The 23,371-nt window shown below is 43.1% G+C and overlaps 1 protein-coding gene across 5 annotated transcripts in view; it reads right to left on the bottom strand.

Moving 5' to 3' along the window:
* The window catches only part of neto1l (neuropilin (NRP) and tolloid (TLL)-like 1, like), a 28,804-nt gene extending 7,217 nt beyond the window's left edge, over positions 1-21,587 (bottom strand). For 4 of the 5 annotated variants that reach the window (XR_009710440.1, XR_009710442.1, XR_009710441.1 and 1 more), the window contains exons 1-9: positions 20,968-21,587; positions 20,739-20,795; positions 20,529-20,663; positions 20,206-20,454; positions 6,706-6,747; positions 6,471-6,598; positions 3,355-3,437; positions 2,978-3,123; positions 233-346 (exon numbers count right to left, since the gene is read on the bottom strand). Coding sequence is in view for 2 of the 5 variants with exons in the window: in XM_061265517.1 (XP_061121501.1) it covers positions 233-346; positions 2,978-3,123; positions 3,355-3,437; positions 6,471-6,598; positions 6,706-6,747; positions 20,206-20,454; positions 20,529-20,663; positions 20,739-20,795; positions 20,968-20,995 (982 nt within the window). In the remaining 3 variants the exon portion in view is untranslated. Of the gene's footprint in view, positions 1-232; positions 347-2,977; positions 3,124-3,354; positions 3,438-3,474; positions 3,615-6,470; positions 6,599-6,705; positions 6,748-20,205; positions 20,455-20,528; positions 20,664-20,738; positions 20,796-20,967 lie in introns of those variants that run through there. The other variant, XM_061265518.1, reaches the window with a different exon arrangement.
* Positions 21,588-23,371: the final 1,784 nt, after the last annotated feature.

Raw genomic sequence — 23,371 nt, 5'->3', positions numbered from 1 at the left:
TTTAGCATCGATGCCAATAAATCGTAGAGCATTATATCGATTAATCGATGTGTATCGATGAATGGTTACACCCCTATTCACTACCATTGACGTCTATAGATGTCAAAGATACATTTGAACTGGTCAAACTTCATTCAACTTCATCTCGACAAGATTTTGGACAGAATAAAGGATATTAAGTGTGCCTGAAAAGAATTATCATTTATTCCTGATGTAAATTAACACATCTCACCTTTACATTGATTCTCATCCCAGGGGTACACACAGTTCTGCTGGCCATTGCATACCAGTGTGTTGTTTATGCACATGTTACTGTGACAGAAGAAGGCATCTGGGTCACACGGAGCTGGAACAGAGAAATGGATGGAACTCATTCGGAACACTTTTTGTGGTCAAAGTGAAGAGATTAGAAAGCTCAAATAAAACAATTTCACTCATGCTATCGGAAAATATTAACACCCCCCCCCACACACACACACATGTCCCACTTGAATCCCATCATTATTAACCACCAAATCTGTAAGCTGCTTAAAAATGTGCAAATCAGTTCAAGGGAAGTCATTTAGATTTCTTTTTCGGACTGTTACCCCAAAACCCATCTGTTGTTTGTATTTCCCCTTCACATCTTCAAAATCACTTTTACTTGATCTGTGTGGAATGAGATCTTTGGTCGTCAACAAAATTGCCATTTGGTGCTCCTATCTATCTCATCACCACCCATCCTATTCTCCGAAAATGAACCAGCCTGGCCTCCTCCTTTGTCATGGCCTTGCTCCTAAAACGGCCATCTCGCCTCTCTGCCTGTGGATGATGTCAGCGCAAGGGCGGCGCAACCCATCACATCGACGTGGTCATAAAATTAGTGCGCTAATGTTTCAGGCGACATCATCATGAAGTCATAGAAAGCCAAGGTGACCTTTTTCCTTTTAAACAACCAAAACATTTAATCAATTTCTATTGTGTGTTTTTCTAATTCGGATTTGAACCCTGTGTCTCTAGCAAAAATACAGCTAGCTTGCTGCTAACAACCAGCAAGACGCGGCCCAATTTCTTTGATTTTCGCCAATGAAGGCACTGTCGCGGCCGCCAACGGGCTCCACCCCGGACCCGCGGCATTGCTGGGCCTCGTGCCAACAATGCCAGACCTGCGATCATCACAGACCCTGCTCCCACTGCTGAAGCACTGACTCCTGCAACTGCATGCAGCTCTGGCTTCCTGCATGCCGCCGCGTGTGTGGCTGTGACTGTTGCCGCTAATTGCGGTCCGGACTTTCAAATGCCGCTGATTGCGGCAATGACTTTTAGTAGCCGCCTGAGTGCGGTTCCGGTCCCCCAAGTCGCCGCCCGAGTGCGGTTCCGGTCCCCCAAGTCGCCGCTCGAGTGCGGTTCATGTCCCCCAAGTCGCCGCCCGAGTGCGGTTCATGTCCCCCAAGTCGCCGCCCGAGTGCGGTTCATGTCCCCCAAGTCGCCGCCCGAGTGCGGTTCATGTCCCCCAAAGTTGCTGCCGATTGCGGTTCATGTCCCCCAAAGTTGCTGCCGATTGCGGTTCAGGTCCCCAGTGTGTGCCGCGAGAGTGGCCCTGGGCCCCTGAACACTGCTGAGTGCAGTTCTGTCCCCCAAGTCGCCTCCGAGTGCCGTTGTTTCCCCAGTCGCCGCCGAGCGCGGTTCAGGCTATTTCACAAACCAGTAGGGTCGTCTGGACTGGTGTGCTTCTTCCCCGCCCCCCCGCGTGCCGCTGTGGGGGTTGGGTTTTTGGGACGTCGGGAGCCGTCCCTTGTGGGGGGGGGGTTCTGTCACGGCTCATCCCCGATCATGTCTGTGTGCTCGCCCCTCCCCTCCTGTGTGATCATGTCCATAGTTTGTCAGTGTGTCTCTGTCACGATTCGTCCCCGGTCTCGTCCATGTTGTCATTGTTTTGTCCGTCTGACTGTGTGCTCGCCCCGCCCCTCCTGTGTGCCCATGATCAGTGCGTTCATTCTCACCTGCCTCTTGTTACCTGTCTTGTATATTAAGTCCTGTTTGTGTGTCACTCCCTGTCGGATCATTGTTGTCGTCAGGTCCTGTTGTTTTCTTGTCTCACGTCCTAGTCAGTCAGTCTAGTTATAGTTATGTTAACGTCATGATGTCTTTTTGTTCCACGTATTTTTTGGTCAGTCTTGTTGTTAGGTTTTGTTAGTGAGTTATGTTAGTTCACCAAGTCTGTATTTTGAGTTCCTCCAATAAACCCTGGTCCAAGTTGCACTTGGTCGCCCTGCTCCATTTCCAATTCCCTCCGAAGCCTGACAGGCTCCTCTCATAAACCGTTGAGTGATCCTCAAAGATCTTCTACAAAATTAATACCAACATGTACGGTAATAAAAGTGCCCTTTTGTCCACACGTAGTGTCCCAGTCGATACCAGAGGCGCAAATTAATCTGCCGAATTAGTCGCTGGTGAAAATAATTAGTGTGTCTGCAGAAAGCGCTTGCGGGAACAAAAACAAGGTTTATGCAGCAAAGTCCAGTGTGACGCTAAATCCCATTTTGCTTCATTTTGATCAACTTGTCAAAATATGTCCAATTATTATTCATGAGTTTTGATCCTATCTGTATGAACATATTCACGCCTACATCATATACCATGATGACAAGTCACTGAATAAATGGGAGAACTTCTACATACAAAAATTACATATATTAAGGGTGGGGGGATGGAAGGGCACTGCCCCCGCAGCAATTCCTCTAGCCCCGCCAATGTTGGTGATGCTTGTGGCCTTCAGGCAGAGGCGTTGCCGTGACAACAGCGCATCCTGGTAAAAAGGTCTCCTAAAATGGTGACACTGACTTAACAAAACCTCAGAGATGATATCAGAGAGTCTATTTCTGCCTTAACTGAATGACACACACATTGTCCAAATTCTGAAACTTTTTTTAGAGACTTTAAGAATGAACGAATGAACAAATAGAAGGTGGCTTATGTCATGTTATAAAAAACGTACGTTCTTGGAAGGTGGTGAAAAGGATGCGGAAGCGGCTTTTTCGACTAGCTTCATCTGCCCACATCCGGATGACGCCGAGAGTCGACACCAACATGAGATCATTGGCCACCGTGGAACAGAACTTGCTTTTCAGGTCCTCCACCGAACTTGGGTGAGATAAAAAAAAAAGAAAAAATACATACATACTGTATGTAATAAATGTTCAGCCCAATGACCATTTAAGGCAGGTTGGAAAGTGTTATGAAGGACTTTGAGCAATCAAAGTTTTATAAGTGGTGCGGGAAAAAGATAAGAGCTACTTATCTTATCTTGACATCAAATAATATCACATCTCAATAGGCAGCACTTACAAAAACATATTTAAAAAATAATCCTACCTGCCGCCGTCGTACACTGCCACAAAGTTGCGCTTGCACTCGTTGGAGTTAGCCATCTCATAGTCGAGGAAACGTAGGTAGATCTACATTGACAACGGGGGGCAAACATGATACAGAATGTAAACCCACCGTCGACAACACCTTCTTCCATCAGCCAGTGTGACTCGTTCATCAAGACGCGATGGCTTGCTCACATCTGCCGTTCCGCTCGGCAGCGCGCCGAACTGGCCATCATTACGGTTAATGAGGAGGGCCGCTCACTGAGTGTGACAGGAAAACGTGACACTTTAAATGCCCAAAGATGAAAGCCTGCAATTCAGCAAGGCTTTGCTAACGTGATGAGACAAACTCATAAAAAAAAAAAAAAATAAAAAAAAGCCATTAAGACATCACAGTGCTAGTCTTAATAAAAATAATAAAACATCAAAACTGTTATTTTTTAAGATGGCGGACGCCAGTGGACAGAAAGAACCATAGATGAGGAAAAATTAGGTTCAGATTGCATCACAAACCCAAATGACGGCAATGGATCAAATAGATACAATCACCAATTTGTAAGGCGAGAGATTGGTTCGGGCAGGAAAAAAGGCTGCCTGCTTGTTGATTCTGCTGCAGCCAGTAATGAAGCAGAATCCATCACTGACTGCTGAAGGAATACATTCATACTTTTTTGCTAGAAGGTCCCAGTAATGCTGAGTTCAGTTACAACCGACAACTAGATTTCAGATGAATGACATGCATGTCGAGAGGACCAAAGTAAATTGCTAGCTAAAACCATCTGGAGAAAAAGTCGCTAACCTTTTCTGTCTTGCTTGTCCACAGTTTTGCAGGTGAGCTGGAACCCATTACGGCTGCTAAAAAATCTACTCTTACATTCAGTTGGTTCTAAGGGAAAAATGTATTTCCTTTTTAATCAATGAGCAAGAATTTATTAGTAGCCAACTTTATCTGATGACTGCACAGTGCATGTGTTTAGAGAAAGACTACAATAAATCCCTTTGCCTCACCCTTTGTGTATCCTCGAAAAATATAAAGAAATAGTGTCATTAAATCGTATACATTTTGTTCATCCCTTCTATTCCCATGTTGACTCTGGGGGTCCCTTGCTCTTTCTGGAGCGCTTCAATGCAGTTAATTAGAGCCTCTGGTATAGGACGTCATTATCTACCCGAGCTGTTTTTTCCTGGCACACTACGCTAGTATATCAGTGTAGTATTAGCAACCCCAGAGGAGAAATTATAAACAACTCTCAGTGTGATACTGTATAGGTCTACACCACTAAAAACGACACTGTTTTTGTTTCTAATACATGGGAGAGTCAGCCTGGTTACAAATTGTTAATGACATCCTACAGGCTAGTGAAACTGGAGACTATGGATGTCTGGTTGGATTGAACTGCAGCCTTTGATACGGTGGACCACAGTATTCTGTGGGCATTAGTGGCAGCACCCTATTTGGCTGACAAAACTTTCTGTGCTAGCCTTGGTTTCTCTGAGTCCCGCACTGTCCTGTGGTGTTCCACAGGGTTCAATACTGGGGCCTCTGCTGTTTTCATTGCATGTTTTTTTCTTGGGTTCCATCTTAAGAAAACATAGTATTTCCATGATGTTATTCAACAGGTATATTTTGGAACCCTTGTTTGACAAAGGAATTAATTGTATATTGTTTTGTACAAAAATGCACTACTTTACGCTGATGTTCCATAGACTTTGTGAAATTGTATAGAAGAGAGTCAAAAAGCACATGCATGCGAGGAAACAAGGGCATTGGGCAGATATGTGACCCAGAGATAGTCATAAGAGCAAAGTAGCCTACTAGTGTATAGCCATGCATTTTTTAATTTATTTTATGTATTTATTTGAACCCATCCTGTTGAGCCATGAACCGTAAATCTGCGAGTGATAGATATTTAGATAGGGCAAGCCTGAGGGAAGCAGGGAGGCAAATGCCCTCGTGTCCTCTTAGGAGAATAGCTATTTAATAGGGGTGTAACGATTCATCGATACACATCGATTAATCGATATAATGCTCTACGATTTATTGGCATCGATGCTAAACGTAAACATCGATTTATATCGCCGTGTTTGACCTCGGACATTAGACGCGACTTTATTTTGAAATCCAGTTCATTGTTGCTTGCTTCCTCTTTCCGGGAGCAGTGAGCGGCGTGTTGTGAGCAGAGCAGAGCAGGCAGGTGAAAGGGGAGTCGAGAACTAGTACGCGGCTCCTGGGCTGGTGCTATGGCTAGTGTCCAAAAAGATGAGGAAATTTGCTCCCCTTTATGCTTCAAGTCATTCGTTTGGAAGCACTTTGGTTTCCAAAGAAAAGATGGCTCAACGGGCAAGACACGTGCAGTTTGTAAATCCTGCCATGCGGTGATCAAATATTCAGGGACCACAAATCTCTATATTTAAAGAAAAAACACGACATCAAAATTCAGTGTTAAAATAAGCACTTTGTATACTACAATACTCTTGTAATTTCCTAAATAAAGAGTTTGCAGTACCTTGTTGATTTTGCGTATGAATTGTTATAAATCAGGATATTGTTCTATATTTTTTTATTTAAAAAAAAAAAAAATCGATCGTAGAGCACTATATCGCGATGTATCGTGAATGAATCACAGCAGGCTTTAAGATATTGGCAAATATCGTATTGTGGTTCTTTGTATCGATATATCGTATCGTGATAAAACCCGCGATTTACAACCCTACTATTTAATAAGCCTAAACGCTTCATACTTTTACCATCTGTTTTTCCTGGAAACTAAAAAAAAAGTAGTGACCTTACATGACGAAGTGTCTGACCCTCAACGAGGCAGCCGCCCTCCCCCGCCCTGCAGCCATGAATACCCACTTTGGGAAAGCTGCAGACAGCTCTCATGTAATATCAAGGTTTGCTGATGGAACCCTCTGACCCTCTTCTTAGTTGATGCGCTGGGAGGCTAAATGAAATGAATAAGACGGAAAAAAAACCCACAGAATCCGACAATAACCCTTTCCTGATGAATAAATGAGCGAAAATTTCACTTCAAGACTTACAAATGGACAGATGGAATGATTGCTCAACCCTGTAGACCACAAGCGTTTTTGTCGATACGACTCCTGCCGACTCACCTTGGAGTGCGGTGGCGCCTGGATGTACCATTTGCAGTCGACGGCCTCGTTGGCGCCAGCCTTCCCGTCTCTGGTGATCTGATGAGACTCCACGATACCTTCCGGACCGACCATGTTGTACTGACATGCTGAAACACACACACCGACGACACGCAAACAAACACGGCAGCGTTGTCAGGGCAACTCAATCAAATACTTGTTTTTATAATTGAAAATAAGAGAGGGGGGTACCTACAGGGCAGAGGTGGCGGTATTCCCAAATCTGCAAAGTCTGGATCTGAGGAGAAAGCAGGGGATTGAGTCAACTGGAACGCAATATCCCCAAAGTCTAATTTCAGCAGGAAGTGGACCACTGTGATGCTGCTCGTATGTAAAAGGTGTAAATAGGTTTTAACGACTATATTGCAAAGGTGCTCTTTTCCAAGTCCATTAGCCTCCTCCAAGATATGTGGGTGTATGCGGCAGGGAGGAAGACGAAAATCAAAGAGGAAGAAGACTTAATGAATCAGCGACCTTCAGGTCTTGCGTGCTGCCCGCGCCGGAGATTTATGATTGGTTCCCGGTACCACTTAACCCGCCGCTGTCACAAGGCCGAGCCACCACGCAACGTGAAGTGGTGCGCTGCTATACCGACATGGCAACACAGCTGTCCCGAATGAGGCTGCTGCGTTTATAAATGTCTCGCGTGACCGTTGACCTCTTAAAAAGAGGACTGCTGAATTTCAATCAGGAGGCCTCCATTTCATCTATCGGTACTTTGTTGAACTCATTCGCTGCCCGACCAATACAAAGTGATATTTGACGTCTGTTCTCGTCAACGGTACTGAACGAGTTAACCCTCATTTTGCGTCGCCGCGGGATACGTCGCTACACCATCTTCGCAGCAGTAAAACAGCAGTGTAAGCAAGATGTTTCTCTTTCACTCGACTGCATTCACTGACATCTGGCCTGTGTGTGTGGAGGTGTGTGTACTATACAATTCTATTCATGCTCCCTTGCATGCAACTCCTTCCCTCGTCTTGCGTGGCATGGCATTCAAAGCACATCCACGCATCGCCACACCCTCTGCTCTCTTCATAAAGCTCAGCTAAGAGTGTAATCTTCTGTAGCTTACTGTATTTACCCTTTTGCAACAGTGGAAAATGCTCTCTTTAGAGCCGGGGACACAGATTTCCATGTTGCTATACAAATTCAAACATGTAAGCAGAGGCTAACGCAGGGAAATACGACAAGTGAGGAAATATTTAAAGGCTGAACGATGAAAACAAATCGCCCGTCGCTTAACATCATGTTTACAACGCTCACAGCATTGCGGAGTTGATTCACGTCAGCAGCCAGACGTTCAAATGATTATTAGGCGCTGATTAACTAGCTTTGCGACGTGTTCTTATTTTTAAGTAAGCAGCCAACAATGTAAATTCCTAATAAGCACGACTTCCTGGTGGTGCTGCGCTATCAAAGGCAAAACACAACGTTTTATTAATGAGCCACTCTAACTGGGAATTGAAAAGTAAGTGCCAATGCTCTCTCTACATGTGAATGAATGAAAGCCAAAAATAAAAAATGTGAATGAGTCTCGGGGTTGGCAGCATGTTGCAATATCCTGGCAATCTCTCTCATACAAACACACGCACACACACACACACACGCACACACGCAGACACACACACACACACACACACACACGCACACACGCACACACACACGCACACAGACACACACACGCACACACGCACACTCACACACACTCACACACAAGTCAAATTCCCAGTGGGCCACATTTCCTCTCAGTGACTCCGCTGTGACATTTGAATAAGCATCTAATTAATAATGTCCGCTTAAGTGGTTGATCAAACTAATGAAGTGATGTCATTCATCACGGCAGGTAGAACCGCGAGTCAACAGGCACCGAGAAAATTTGAGAGAATAAGGAGGAAAAGGGGGGCGGGGCTAAGAGAGACTACAGTCCGGCCCGCGGGCCAAATCCGGCCCCCGATCAGATTTCATATGGCCCGCAGCTTCGGTCTTATAATGTATTATTTATGGACCGTCGCTTTCAAGAGAAATGGGAATTACAATACTTTCTCGCTGAAAATCAAGGCAATTGTGTTTGTCTAATTTCTAAAGAGCCTTGTTTAAGGATTTCAACCTAAAGAGACAATAGGAGTATGCTGACACATACGACAAGCTAACAGGGAGTAACCGCGCTGATAAAGTCAAGCAGCTCCAAGCAGAAATAGCATCACAACAGCGATTCTTCACGCGGGGCTGTGAGTCAAAATTAAATAAAAATTAAATATTACTTAATATTAAATATTACGAAGTGGCCATGTTAATACTGTTGATGTTATAAACCTGTAGACATGACACAAACTATTACTTCCTGAACGATATTGTAAATGACAAGAGCAAAACTCACTTGTTTTAAGTTTTAATAATAACAGACAAATTTGCATTACTTATAACTCCTGTTTAAAATGTTCATGAGGCAAAAATAATTTTAAACTCATGTAAATGTAAGGTATTTCAAACAGTTTGTTCAATGTTATCTGACTCTTCAGATATGAATGAAAGGCAGAATTTGTGTTTTTAGAGTTGTTCACATCTGCCTGAATGGCTTATATTTGGTTATTTTGTCATTTGAAAAATAAAGACAATTGTGACGATGAAATTTGTTTTATAACAGTGTGTATTTGCATGAGATTTTTGTAGTTAAAAAATGTCTGAAAAAACTATTGGCCCCCAGGCCCCTTCACTTTATTAAATCTGGCCCTCCTTGCAAAAAATTTGGACACCCCTGGACTACAGAGACCTTGGATTAGGAACATCTGCACAATGCCAGCTTTTTAAAATGATTTATTGATTATTATTATTATTATTATTATTATATTTCCGTTATATAACTATTATTCTTTCTTGAGTTATTTCTTTTTATTTTATTTCATTTATTTAATTGTTTGACATGATCTATTCTCACCATGGGGAGTTGGAGCCATTGTTCTTCACACTTGCGTGGACACAAAGCTTGACCTTGGCTTGCTTTGAAAGGATCATAACACAAACACGCCCTTGAGCCCCAAATGCACCACTGGGGGAGTTCTGAGTCGTCAGAATTATCAGCTTGGAGGGCACGGAACTTGATCGTCGCCCTTGCGAGTGAACTCGTTCTTGGGGTGATGCATTATTGATCCTGATTTGAAGACTGCCTTAGGTGTGTGTGTGTGAGCGCTAGCACGCGTGTGGAAGCAGAGAACCAATGTAAGCACTAAGCACGGTTACACACGTTTTTCAGTGGAGAAGACAAAACGGGTCCTGGGGAGCAACCTTCTGGAGGAGCACTTAGCATCACAGTTGCTTCTGTCTAAGTGAGACACATTCAATCCAACGTCCATTAGGATTGAATGTGTCGTGCGATAAATCAACACATCACTTATTACGCCGCATAACAGAGGGAGACAAAGCGACATAAAGGGACATTTGCGCAAATGAGTCTGAGACTCTCGATTGCTTCCTCAAGATTGCGTTTCATCTGACTGTCAGCAAAAGAAGACGGGGCAACAGACTCAGCATTGCATATTTTCCACGACCCGGAGGGCGCAGAACGGAGGCTCATACATGTCAACAATCTGGTTCCATTTGACCAGCTGGAGTGATCAACTGCAGCCCAAGACACTTTCGTCAGCAGCCAATACAATCAGGCGCCGAAGCCAAATATGGCGCTTAATGACACTTAAGGCTGCGTTGATTTCAAGATGCAACTTAATTGTTGATTGCCAACATAAACAATTAACACGATATGTGGCAATCAATACTAGAAAAAGCGGGGACAGGAAATTTGGTCATTTAAAATAAAGGTTGGCCACCTACATTTTTTTTCCCCAAAGGATTTTTCAAACATTGCTGTTTCCAGGTACAAATGTTTTACTTAGCCTAATTGTCACGATTGGCAGATTGAGGAATCGCGCGCGCCAGTCACCAAATTACCGTAATTTTCCATGTATAATCAGCAACCATGTATAATACGCACCCTAAAAATGGCATGTCGATGCTGGAAAAAACCCTGTACCCATGTATAATACGCACCCAAATTTTGACTCCTACTTAAGTCCGCAAACGTAAAATTATTTCAGAAAAAAGATCATCTTTGGGAAACAACCGGATGTTATTCTGCCTGTCAGTATCACTGCGCATGCGAAGAGCAAACTCGATAGCAAAGAAATATGTGAGTCTCTCAACGGGATCACCAATATTTGAGTGATGTTCCAGTTATTTATTATCTTTCTGTGTGTTCACAATTGTCACGGTGATCTTTCTGGTGATTTCTTAACTAGGCTGGATGTATTTCTTTTGTTGGCGTTGATTTCTCCGACTGCCCAGAAAGGCACCACCGCGATCAGTTAGGTTAAAATGAAAAGAGAGGAAAGTGACGTGCGGACACGTGAAAAAGGCGGCTCTGTATGGGAGAGAAGTTGAAGAGGAACACAAACACCCTTGGAAACCAAAACTTGCCCCTCGTCGTGACTCGGAGCAGCAACAAATGTTTCGGATTTGTGTAGGGTACATTGTGACAGCAAACGAGCAGGTGATCGAGCAAGCGTCTGATACGAGAGCATTGTGTTCGTATGGAGGGTGTTTGGAACAAGGCAAAGTGTTGTGAAATAAAATATTACCTGTAATACGCATTTTGTTATTTGCTGATTGAAACTGCTAATTAAACTGTGAATTGAAACTACCGTTTTTTTCCGTGTATAATGCGCAAAATTTAACTAATTTATTGTCCTAAAATCTGGGGTGCGCATTATACATGGGTACAATTTTTTTTAAATTTAATTTTTTTTTTTTTTTAATTTCTTTTTTTTTTTTTTTTTTTTTTAAGAAAATCATGGTACAACAAAACCAACAACAGGACTGACCGACAAAGTCGTGGAACAAAAAGACATTACCAAAGACAGGAACAGAAACCAAACAGACATCATGACAGTAACACATGCAATGATCCGACGGTGAGCGAGGGGCAGACAGGACTTAAATACAAAACACGTTACATTGATTGAGGTGACACAGGAAGGGAGGGGCGACAATTTAATTTAAAAAAAAAAAATTGGGTGCGTATTATACATGGGTACAGGCTTTTTTCCAGCATCAACATGCCATTTTTAGGGTGCGTATTATACATGGGGGCGCATTATACACGGAAAAAAACGGTAATAGGAAGAAAACTGAACTCTCGCTTTTCCGTTCTGCGCATACTGTCATGGCGGCCTCCGTATGATATCCGGTCTGCGATGGAGATTAAAAAACAAACAATATTTGACAATAACACACCATCAAGGATTGCACCATCGCATAAACGATGTGTCGTCAATTATGAATTTTACTGACTAAGTGTGTTGGGCAGGATGGCTAAATGCGATGCGCGATTGACAACAAACAAGAAGAAAGGTGATTTCAAGTTTTATTTCGAGGGAGATTTTCTTCAAAAATTGTTGTACCCATGTATAATGCGCACCCCAGATTTTAGGACAATAAATTAGTTAAATTTTGCGCATTATACATGGGAAAAGATGGTATTTGTGATTGTGAATGCAGTGCCAAGACAAGCAACATAAACAATAAACAAAACATTTTTTCCCTATGAAAATCTATATGAAAAATTCGGAATATGTTGATTCCAACTGTTCTGTAATCTTTTGCTATTTGAGCTACCATCACTCTGCTTCCATCTACTTGATTTGACGTCTCACTTGACTGCAGCAGGCAAAAATCAATAGCACGCTATTGTCATGCCTCGTCCCCAGTTTGGGTTGATGTGTCATCGTTTCTGTGTCTGTGTGCTCGCCCCTCCCTTCCTGTGTGCCCTTGTTTAGTGTAATCACACGCACCTGCCTCTCGTTACCTGTGTTGTATTTAAGTTCTGTTTGAGTGTCACTCGCCGTCGGAGCATTGTGCGTAAGATGTGGACAATGAATGGCTCACGGTCACGGGCACGGGTTGTTTGGGTCCTGTCTTTTGTTTCACGCTTTGGTCTGTTAGTCTTGTTAGTTTGTTGTTCAGTCACGTCAGTTTGCCGAGTCTTTTTGAGTTTGTTGCAATAAACCCTGGTCCAAGCTGCACTTGGTCGCCCTGCTCCATTTCCCCACTCCGCACCGTGACAGCTATATCAAGACATCAATGTGCAACCAGTGTGAAAGATTTCCAGATGTTGCATTTTGGCATGCCTTCATCTAGACTGTTCCTATAAATGCACAAATAAAGCATCTTTGTCACCCCTCCCCCCTCTTTTTTCTGGTACCCTGAGTTGAAGTCGAAGCAGCCCACTAAACTGAATCCATAATCAATCTCAAGCAATGGTCTTACTGTGCAAGAGCCCTTGAGGGCTAATCTATGTGTGTACCTTGTGCTTAGGATGGTCATTAAATATAGCAAAGCCAAGTCTGGATTCTTGGAGGTGACAGGGAAAATTCATTTGGAACTCATTCATATCCAGATTTTTTTTTTTTTTTGCCTAACTTGTGTGATACCAACTGGATTTAATCTTTATTGTAAAACTGCAAAACTATAATCTAACTAGCCCTTGTATGCTGCTGATTTTTTTTTTAAATAAAATGGATTATAAGCATTGTGGAAAGGCAATATTTGTTCCAACGTGATAAAGTTGAAGACCCAATGATCGTCACACACACAACTGGGTGTGGTGAAATTTGTCCTCTGCATTTAACCCATCACCATGTGATTTTAATCCATCCCCTGGGGGAGAGGGGAGCAGTAAGCAGCAGCGGTGCCGCGCTCGGGAACCATTTGGTGATCTAACCCCCCAATTCCAACCCTTAATGCTGAGTGCCAAGCAGGGAGGCAATGGGTCCCATTTTTATAGTCTTTGGTATGACCCGGTCGGGGTTTGAACCCTCAACCTTCCAGGCTCAGGGCGGACACTCTACCACTAGGCCACTGAGCTGGATAAGCAATGACTGCCGAGGGAAAACAAACCTCCGCGACTGCTTAAACATTTGTCACCTGGAGCAGAACGGCTAACCACCACTATCTCTGTTTTTTTGTTTGTTTTGCTCAAATCAGGATTTCCTCCCTCCGTTCATTTTCCAGCAGAATGCAAAAATGTGTCAACTTGTGTTCCTAAACACGGCACAACAACACAAAACTGATTTGTCTTTATAATCCGGATGATTACAGTAAAAGATTTGGTTGCTTCAATCCCCTCTCAAAAAAAAAAAAAAAAAAAATCCAAACCTATCCGCCAAGTCTACAGTATGAAGTCATTTGGTTTTTGATGTTGTATTATTTAATTAAAATCCGAATTCATTTGAGGGACATGCAGCCAAACTTTATCAAGAGTTGATATGGTGACCTCTTTTTTTTTTTAATCAAATAATAACAAAAAGCTTATATGTATTCTACTTTATCATAGTTTTTCAATCTCTTCACTTCCTAGCCGAAATAAAAAAGAGCAAAGGGAGGACTGCAGAGCAAAAGCGTTAACGTGTCCTCATTTATCTCAAACCAATCGGAAGCCTTTTTTGCCTTTGCAGTTTTAAGCGCGGCTCAGACCTACTTGGCAGGAGGACGCTCGCCTGCCACAAACACCAAACAAATGCTGGCCAAATGCGAGCCCTTGGCATTTCGCCGCAAGGGCACTGCGACATACAAGTCCGTAACATTCGAGCACCGCCATATAAAAACAGAAAAAAGAGACATCAAATTTCCCCCCAAAGGACGCTAACACATTTTCCCCACTACGCTCAGTCTTTATCGTTTACATTATTTCACAGTTTAAATATAGCGCTTCCGTGGAAGTAAGTGAAATAAGTACAATTTACGCTTGACACGGCACGCCGAGGAGCCAAATGACGAGATTAATGGCGGCTAAGATCTCACGCGGCTAGCGCGTTACGCAACAGGTCGCACCACTCGCTAGAAAACAAGAAAACGTTGAAATTATATCATAAACTACTTTTTGTCAGAAGACTTTTATGTCTTTTGTGTGTCACCTTTAATTAAATTGTATTTATTTATCTCATGGTAAGTCCTTATTCTCTGACTAGCCTCCATTTTAGTTGTAAAAAAATCCAGTAACTTATTTATAGCTGTGTTTATGACTCATTTACAATTTTAACTAATTATAGACTACTGACTTGTTACATTGTGTCAAGTAATAACAGTTCTAATGATAAGAATGCTACGATGCCAGCGTGAGTAGGTTGTCGGCGTACGTTTACTAGATAAGCTGCTCTTCATATTTTTATAACGCCGTAAACTGTGTGTATTAAACTGTCAGCTGCAACAAAAATAAAATCAGCACAAATTGTAGTCAGGGATGCATGGCATAACACAATGAGGTATTACATTTGTTTTGGCAAAGAGAGATGACAAGAAGTGGGAGCTCGAGGGAATGCTTCAGCCCGCTCCTTCACGTGACATGACACAAAATACATCACAAGTAGCTAATGCAGTGAGATGATCAAATTCGAGACAGTGAGTAGCTACAAACAACTCAGCTGATGGAAATTAATGGGCACTCCATATCTGACATTAATGACTCAAAGTTTTATAAGTACATAAAATGAATTATGTTGTGAGACATCAATGTCATAGAATGTTTCTTTCAAGCCTCCGATTTGAATCCAAGCTTATATGATGCTTATTATGCACGGCTAATGCAATGCTAACACACTAAAATGATGGGCTACACAAGTATAGTTGCCATGGCAATGAGACATATGCCATTCTCCATATTAGAAGACACTACATCAATATTATTACAATTTTCGAGGGTAAAAGAACATCATGCCAGACAATACGATTGATATGTGTCCGAAAAGTGGAATAGGAATCTTTCAATCCACAAAATGGTGGCATATTTTTGGGTATAGATGAGAGGAGAGTGGCGGCATAATTACAAGGTTGCTTAACACTGCCTAAGGTAAACAAGCAAATGAGAGGGTGGAGAAGATAACAAAACATTTTGGATTTACAAACATTCCGATTTTAGACACCATTAGATAGAGTGATGCGTATCTTAGCATAACCGGAAGCAGGTGACTCTTTGCAATGTGCAGTCAAAGCTGCAGCGAGTCCTAAATGAACAAGATGTCGTTCCTCCGACACAAGTTCAGCAATCGCTAGTATCTAAATTGAAAAGCTTATTTATACCAACCTAGGGATCGCCCCTTCGTTGAAGCAGTCATGCGTCACTTGGCTTACATAAAGATATTGGCCGGAAAGGAGATAAGCACGTCTTTTAAAGGGATTTTTAATTTTCTCAAATTGGCTTGGTGTGAATGTGACTCGACTACATTGCTGTGAGAGTTTTAATTAGATATCAGAAGGGGGGAAAAAAGAGGTCGATTCACTTTGAGGGAATGAAACCCTGCACTTTGGTTCGTGCTGGGTAATAAAAGAAAACTAAAAAAAAAAAAGTCAATACTTTAACTGTGATCGTGAGTAGGTTTCCTTTTTCAAAGCACTTTCCAAGAATGTGTCTTTGATGCAAGGTTGTTTTGAATACAACACTCTGTGGTCAGGGAAGGAGACGCTCGATGAATATTCAAATAAAAGACTAGAGGAGCAGCCACATCTTTTTGTCGGCAATCAACACAGCAATCCTGCCATTTGTATTACAGTCAAACCTCGGTTTTCGAACGTCTTGGTTCTCGAACAAAACGGAATTCGAACAAAAAATTCGAGATTTTTTTGCTTCGGTTGTCGAACAAAATTCGGAGGTTGAACCTCGCGAGATGAGCCGGGTGGACCCGAGAAAACCCGAGTAAAACCATCCTAAAACACAAAGACACTCTTAAAGCAATGCGACAGTGAGCGCCCGGACCAAATTAACCTCCCTGCGCACTGAGGTCCACTTAAATTTTGGAAAGTACATTAAGACTTTAAAAATATTTTCTAAGTTTCAGCGACGGCTCTGTCACAATAATGCGACTAGCGCGGTGCAGTTGCGCGGTCGGCGACGTGCTACGGTTGCGCGTTCGGCGGTGCGCTGCAGTTGCGCGATCGGACAAAAATGCGCAAATGAATGCGTAAAAAAGGCGGGGTTTTTTTTGTCTTGGAACGGATTAACAATGTTTCCATTATTGGTACTGGGGAAAAATAGATTCGGAATTCGACCGATTCGCTTCTCGAACCGCCTTCTGGAACGGATCGTGGTCGAAAACCGAGGTTTGACTATTTGTTTTCCCATTTTGATCTCTTATGCCTGCGGCCCGTATGGACACATTGCGGTACTGTGGCATGTTTTATTTTTCGGTTCCTTCAGCGATGCTCCTCGATGTACATTTTCCAGCACGAGGGAATAATAAGAGGCAGCGGCAGTGACTGTGTGACCACGTGCATTGTATGGTGGCGCTGTGATTAATCGTGCTTGCCAAATGGAAAATGAAAAAGCCGGCGAGGCTGCGCCGGCGAGTGGCGGTTGGCCAAAGAAAAACAACTTGACTTTGCTACTTTTTTTTAAACAGGGGAGACATTCTTAATTGACTATGTACACTCATTGGTTGGAAAATAAATTCGCTTTGGGCTTCAAGATTCAAAAGGATGTGCGGACTGTTTAGTCTTGACAGCTGACAACAAACATGTTTACTTGTTTTCCTACCAGCTCTTTCATCAGTTACCAAGCGAGATAATACTACATGGACCTCCATCCATTTTCAGGTCAGGGGTGAGCTATAAACAATCCAAGCTAGTCAGTTGAGAGGCGGACTGGAGCTTGGACTCGGAAAGCCAAATCCATCAACGAGCTTCCGCTTCCTGCTGAAATGTGGTCAATGACTTGCATTTAATAATCAGAATCCCATCACAGTGTGACCACAAATACTGGCATCGTTCTTCCTGCCGAGAGACAAAAAACTGGCCGTTACTGGCCATTGGATTAGCCGGATGCCAAATGTGATTAAGGTCCCCAAAGAATCGGACATTTGCTCTTAGATGATAAGTTGGCAGAGCCAAGTTTGCGTCGCTGCCAAAACTGTGATGGAAGAAAATCGAGGAGCAAAGTGTGGATAATGAAAAGGAAACATTCGTCAACTCTGCTACTTTTCCTGGAAGTTATTTATCTTGGAAGGCAATCAAAAAGTTAGTCGAATGTTTGAGAAGTTACATACACACAAACACACACGTCTCACTGCTGACTTAATAAGGCACAATGTAGCAAGAGAGGCTTCACAGCGTGAGAGTGCAACGATCCACCATGCTGATAGGTTCGTGAAAACACACAGTTTGCTCAGAGTGGCTGCTCCCATGGGAAAAAAAAAAGCTAAACACATCAGCGAGCTAATTTCCAATGCGGTTGCGAGAGCAAAGAACCAACGCGTGTTCTGTGTTGTAAACGCTGCGTGAATACATAGTAGGTAGCGCCATTGTGGCCATCTGGGTTAGCAAAGGATGGATGGCAGCCAAAATCTGTGACATTTTTTTTTTTTTTTACCCAAACAAACAACAAATAAACCACATTGCTTTACATTAAATGAAGCTACATCAGCAACGTCCGGCCAACACTGAAAAAAAAAAAAAAAAACGCAACATCTGTGGCTGAACAGCAGGCCTGGCTAACAAATCAACCACAGAGGAAGATGGCAGGCTCAGCCTCCGATTGATCTGCGAGGTAATTGGCGGCGAGCGACCCAAAGGGCCAAAGGAGATAAATATTAGGCCTCTCATGCTGAACGGCGAGTAGATTCCACCAGGGTGATAAACTCTGACTGGTTGTCCTCGGGTTGAAGGCTCGTCATCTGATAAAGCGGCCAACGTTCCGGGCTGCGTTTTAACTGCCGAGAGCAAACCAATCAAATGTGACACGGGAGTGTGATGGCTAAGGAGTCACATGAAGTAAAAGCGGGGATTAGTAAAAAAAAAAAAAAAAAAGATTGCTGATGTTGAGGGGATTCTTTAGGGCTGAAACTTACGATTATTTCTCAATTATTTTGTCGATGCATCAATAATTACTTGTGTGAGTACTAGGGGTGTAAATCGCGGGTTTTGTCACGATACGATATAATATCGATACAAAGAACTACGATACGATATTTGCCAATATCTTAAAGCCTGCTGCGATTCATTCACGATACACCGCGATATAGTGCTCTACGATCGATTTTTTTTTTTTTTTTTAATAAAAAATATAGAACAATATCCTGATTTAGAACAATTCATACGCAAAATCAGCAAGGTACTGCAAACTCTTTATTTAGGAAATTACAAGAGTATTGCAGTATACAAAGTGCTTATTTTAACACTGAACTTTGATGTCGTGTTTTTTCTTTAAATGTGCGGCGAGATTTGTGCTCCCTGAATATTTGATCACCGCATGGCAGGATTTACAAACTGCACGTGTCTTGTCCGTTGAGCCATATTTTCTTTGGAATCCAAAGTGCTTCCAAACGAATGACTTGAAGCCTAAAGGGGAGCAAATTTCTTCGTCTTTTTGGACACTAGCCATAGCACCAGCCCAGGAGCCGCGTACTAGTTGTCTACTCTCCTTTCACGTGCCTGCTCTGCTCACAACACAACATGCCGCTCACTGCTCCCGGAAAGAGGAAGCAAGCAACAATGAACTGGATTTCAAAATAAAGTCGCGTCTAATGTCCGAGGTCAAACACGGCGATATAAATCGATGTTTACGTTTAGCATCGATGCCAATAAATCGTAGAGCATTATATCGATTAATCGATGTGTATCGATGTATCGTTACACCCCTAGTGAGTACTATAGAAATCTGATTAATATTAACTGCCGAAAAGCTCAGATTTTGAGGATTTTGACAACTGAAAATGAAAAGATGTATCTAAACGATTATTCGATGATCAAAAATGATTATCGATTAATTTGATCACTCATTAGATGTGGATTAATTGATTCATTTGACCATCGATTAGATGCCGATTAATCGAGACGCTTCTAGATATGACGATAAACAGCCAAATAATTCGATGCAAGTCTCGTGGATGTGACCTGCAGTCCACCGAGTTGCAGGAACCAGCGGAGAAGAAAAGAGCTAGTGTAACTGGTTTGGCTGGGGTGACTGGAGCCCTCTTGCACAGCTGCAGGTGGCTTCTATCTTCATTTCCTCTCATTAATTTAATCCGAGTCTTTTGTACGAAGTGTACTCGGAACAGCCTTGGGGCACGGTAAATGGAATTGTGCTCCTTTCACACATGCCACATCAATGTAGGACAATGTTTGCTAAGAAAGATCCCTTTCATTTATACTGTAACTTAAAGGACAGTGCATATGGACTCCATTTTGATCACCATTCCAAAAATGAGCCCAAACTTGGCTTTGCCGAGGTCAGCACCGCCACACCACAGAGTGAAGAGTCAATTTCTTCGATTCACTATTTCAATTTTCCGGCTTGAGCCTATCAAGGTCCAATCTTACGGTCCTAGCCTCTTTATGATAGTCTCATCCATCTGTAATCCTAAACGAAATTCCATTCATTGGATGCCGTAACGACCCCCAGTCCAGACGAAGCTCGCTTTGACACCAATAAAGCCAACAGCATGACGAGAAAAGTAGAACCCAAGAAAAAACTATGGAAATGTTCTCCATCTCTGATTTTGAAGACAATGTGTCAGGATGCAGAGCAGTGAAAAACAGCAAAACTAGCAAATGACAATTAAGTCTCTTAAAGGCTTCGGACACAAGTCATTATCAAACCAACATTTATGAAAACAGACTTTGAGGTGTTGAGTAAGAGCAACAAACTAATTGACGCTACCTGCAGTGAAGTTGTAATTGGCTGAAAATCCCACCGCCTCCAATTCGCCGTCCGTCACAAATTTTAACCACAGGTAGCGGCCGCTACTCCTGATATCTGGCGGGCTGTGCTGACCACAATAGCGTCCGAGCATGGGAGAGAAGCCGAAAGGTCCATCGCGAACCTCGATGTTGTCAAATTTACATTCCCAAGAGGACTCGATGGAATAGTGATCTTCAAAGTGCAGCTCGATGCACTGCCTCGGCGGGGCTGAAATGACCAGAAACTTCTTTTAGCTTTTTTGGGCACTTAGTCATCTCGATAAGAGCGGAGAGGAGCTTTACCTTCAAGGATGTACACGCACTCTGTATCTGCTGGGTATTTGCTGGGGTAATTGGGAGAAGTGAAGAGACCTCCTTGTGGTTCTTTCACCCACGTTCCGCATTCACCAGCTGGCTTCACGCCAGAATTGTTTTTCACTGAAACACGAATTGGAAGTCTCACTAATTATTTTGGTCATTTGTTGCTGCAAATAAAACGTTTATGGTGGTTACCTGATGTTTGTCTTTTTGTTGCACCAGACAAGCCAAGGAGGAGAAGACTTGCAACAACTGGAAGGAGAAATAATAGCTTGCATTTTTTTAAATAATCATTTTACCCAAATTTAAACTATTAAAAGGCCAAAAAGTCACCCATCTTTTTTTTTTTTTAAATGTTGCAATTTTGCTATATGAACAGCGTAAATTGTTGCCAAACATTTTTTTAGAAAAGAGGTTGGCTTACCGTGATGGAAGCTATGCCCATGTACCATGTCTGTTCCTTTCACAAATGGCTGCGGACTCAACTAATTCCATTTAGATGTGCGAGTACTTTAGGAGAGAAAACAAGACGTGAGTTTTAGGGAAACATGCTCATCCCTAACCCCCCCCCAAAAAAAACTCCTCAATGCAGTCATCAGGGAAGTAATCACCGGTTTCATACAAGACCAAAAACAGTTCTAGTAGCAGACACTCGTCCAAATTCCATCCAAACGTTTCCAAACCTCTTTGGTGCACTGAAAGGATTAATAGTTCCGTCATGAGCCCAGCTCTAATCGCTCCACCTTTGCGAGCTTTTGGGGGGGGGGGGGGGGCAAGAACACGAGTCAGCCTTGTTTTCGTCCTCTTTGCTCCCCTCATCAGGAGGAAGAGAGATGCTTCAGCAGCACGGAGAACCGCGCGAGGCTCATCTTCGCATCCTCAGCATGTCGCCACCGCTGTGCGTAAAGATCCTGCAAGGGAGGGGGGAGAGGACAAGTTGGTTTTCCTTGGTGGATTTGGTGCCGCTGCAGAAAAATCCGACGATGTGGAGTGTGTGCGTCTGTCCGCTGCCGTGCACTGTGGCAAGTGAGTCTCCGCAGCCGAGTGGAGTTCTCGTAGACCCCGCACCACCCCGCCCCCTCCGTTTCCTATGTTGTAATTCCTCCTCCTCCGCCTCCTCCGCCTCCTCCAGCGCGCACGTTCATTCACATTGGACCAATGCGCCACAATCCTCACGCGCGCACTACCAACTCACAAATCGCAAATCAAATACACGATTGAAGAAGCTGAGGTTGGGGGAGTCGCGCGTGCGTGTGCGCGCATCCGCATAAACTGCAGAAGTCATCTCGAGCTGAAGCAGAATTACGAGGTTAGGAAAAAAACAAGGGAGCCCAAACGATGGAAGAAAGTGTACAATAAAAGATGACAAGCTTATCAGATGGCCCTCAAAGAAAAAAAATATATGAATCTTTGCATAAACCCATTTACCGCTTTCTTAGAGTAACTTTGTATTTGATTTTGTATTTATTGTGTTACTTTTGGAACGCCGCCCTGAGTGCAGCGGCTCTCCCACCAAAGCTGATCAGAAATAGTCTTGGCATCCAGCAGACAATATCCATCTTCAGAAATATTCACGGGGACTGCAGACTCTGGCTTTCTACGTCTCACTTCATGTTACTGGTTAGCATTCACAGCACACTTTGGATCGACTTAAAAATAACACAATTAAATGAACTGGCCTCCAGCTACGACCACGTGGATGATCCCCCCCACACCCCCCCCCCTCCTTTTGACGATAAAAAAGAAGAAGAAGCAACTAAAAAGCATGTTAAAGATAATTTGGGCAAAATTTTGATTTTATAGACCATCAGAAAAAAATAACGTCCAGGAAAGGCAAAATAACAACAATGCTGCCAATTACCACCTCCTATTATTTTCTCACTTCATGGTCATAATTAAATGCCGTCCCTGAGGTGGCCCTCTTAACACTCCCTCAATTGTTTGGCTTGAGGGAACCAGCACAGGTGCAGCGGTCACTTTGTGAACACGTGAGGGAGTCGGAAATCTCACAACTATTTGCCACTAATATAGCTCTGGCTAATCTCCTGCAAAGAGTGATTTAATGGATTTGGGATTTGGTCCAACTTCATCTTTGCAATTAACTACCATGATGCATATTCACTTTGCTTCCACTGTAATGTCACAAAGGTTTTGGATTTGAAAGGCAAAGTCAATAATAAAAATTTGGCAAGCTTTGTGACTGCAAAACAAACACCTTACAATACAAAACTTTATGATGAGCTGCTCACAGTATCTTGTCGTTCACTATTGTCGCATTTGCGGTCAATGTGACCACCGGCTCGGTTGGAATATGAGCTTTTTGACGTGCTACAATAGCTGGCTGAGTATTTTGGCAGCAGGGCAGCTTTTATTCTGGGTCTGCACCTGGATCCAGTGGACTATAAGCAATTTAACTTTGGTACTCAGGTGTCCTTGTTAACAACTGAGTGTGATTTTGAAAGCACTGTGGTGCCCCATCTGAGCCCAGCAGAAGTGGCTAAAGCTACATTTCTGCTGGTCTCTCCAAGCTAAGCCCTAATGGACAGAAGAAGTGATATGTCACTTCATGGGTGTCCTGGATTTGGAATGGCGTGCCCTCTTGTGATCTGATCCATGTCCTACACTCTTGGGCTAAACTGACTGTGTAATTGGTGATTTGACCTCATTAGCGACTTGGCAGTGGGTGGAGAAGCCACTGTGGGATGACAACACTACTGATGGGGGGCGGCGACCGCTGAAACCCAGTTTTGTTCAGATATGAGTGAAGCCAGAATACTAAATGATTCGCCTCTGGCGTGATGCGTGAAAATGTAGCGGCGGACATTTTT

Source organism: Syngnathus typhle, linkage group LG19, assembly GCF_033458585.1.
Source record: "Syngnathus typhle isolate RoL2023-S1 ecotype Sweden linkage group LG19, RoL_Styp_1.0, whole genome shotgun sequence".
In the NCBI taxonomy this organism is placed as follows: Eukaryota; Metazoa; Chordata; class Actinopteri; order Syngnathiformes; family Syngnathidae; genus Syngnathus; species Syngnathus typhle.
The sequence above is the reverse complement of the archived record's forward strand: the minus strand, read 5'-3'. Positions and strand labels throughout refer to the sequence as shown.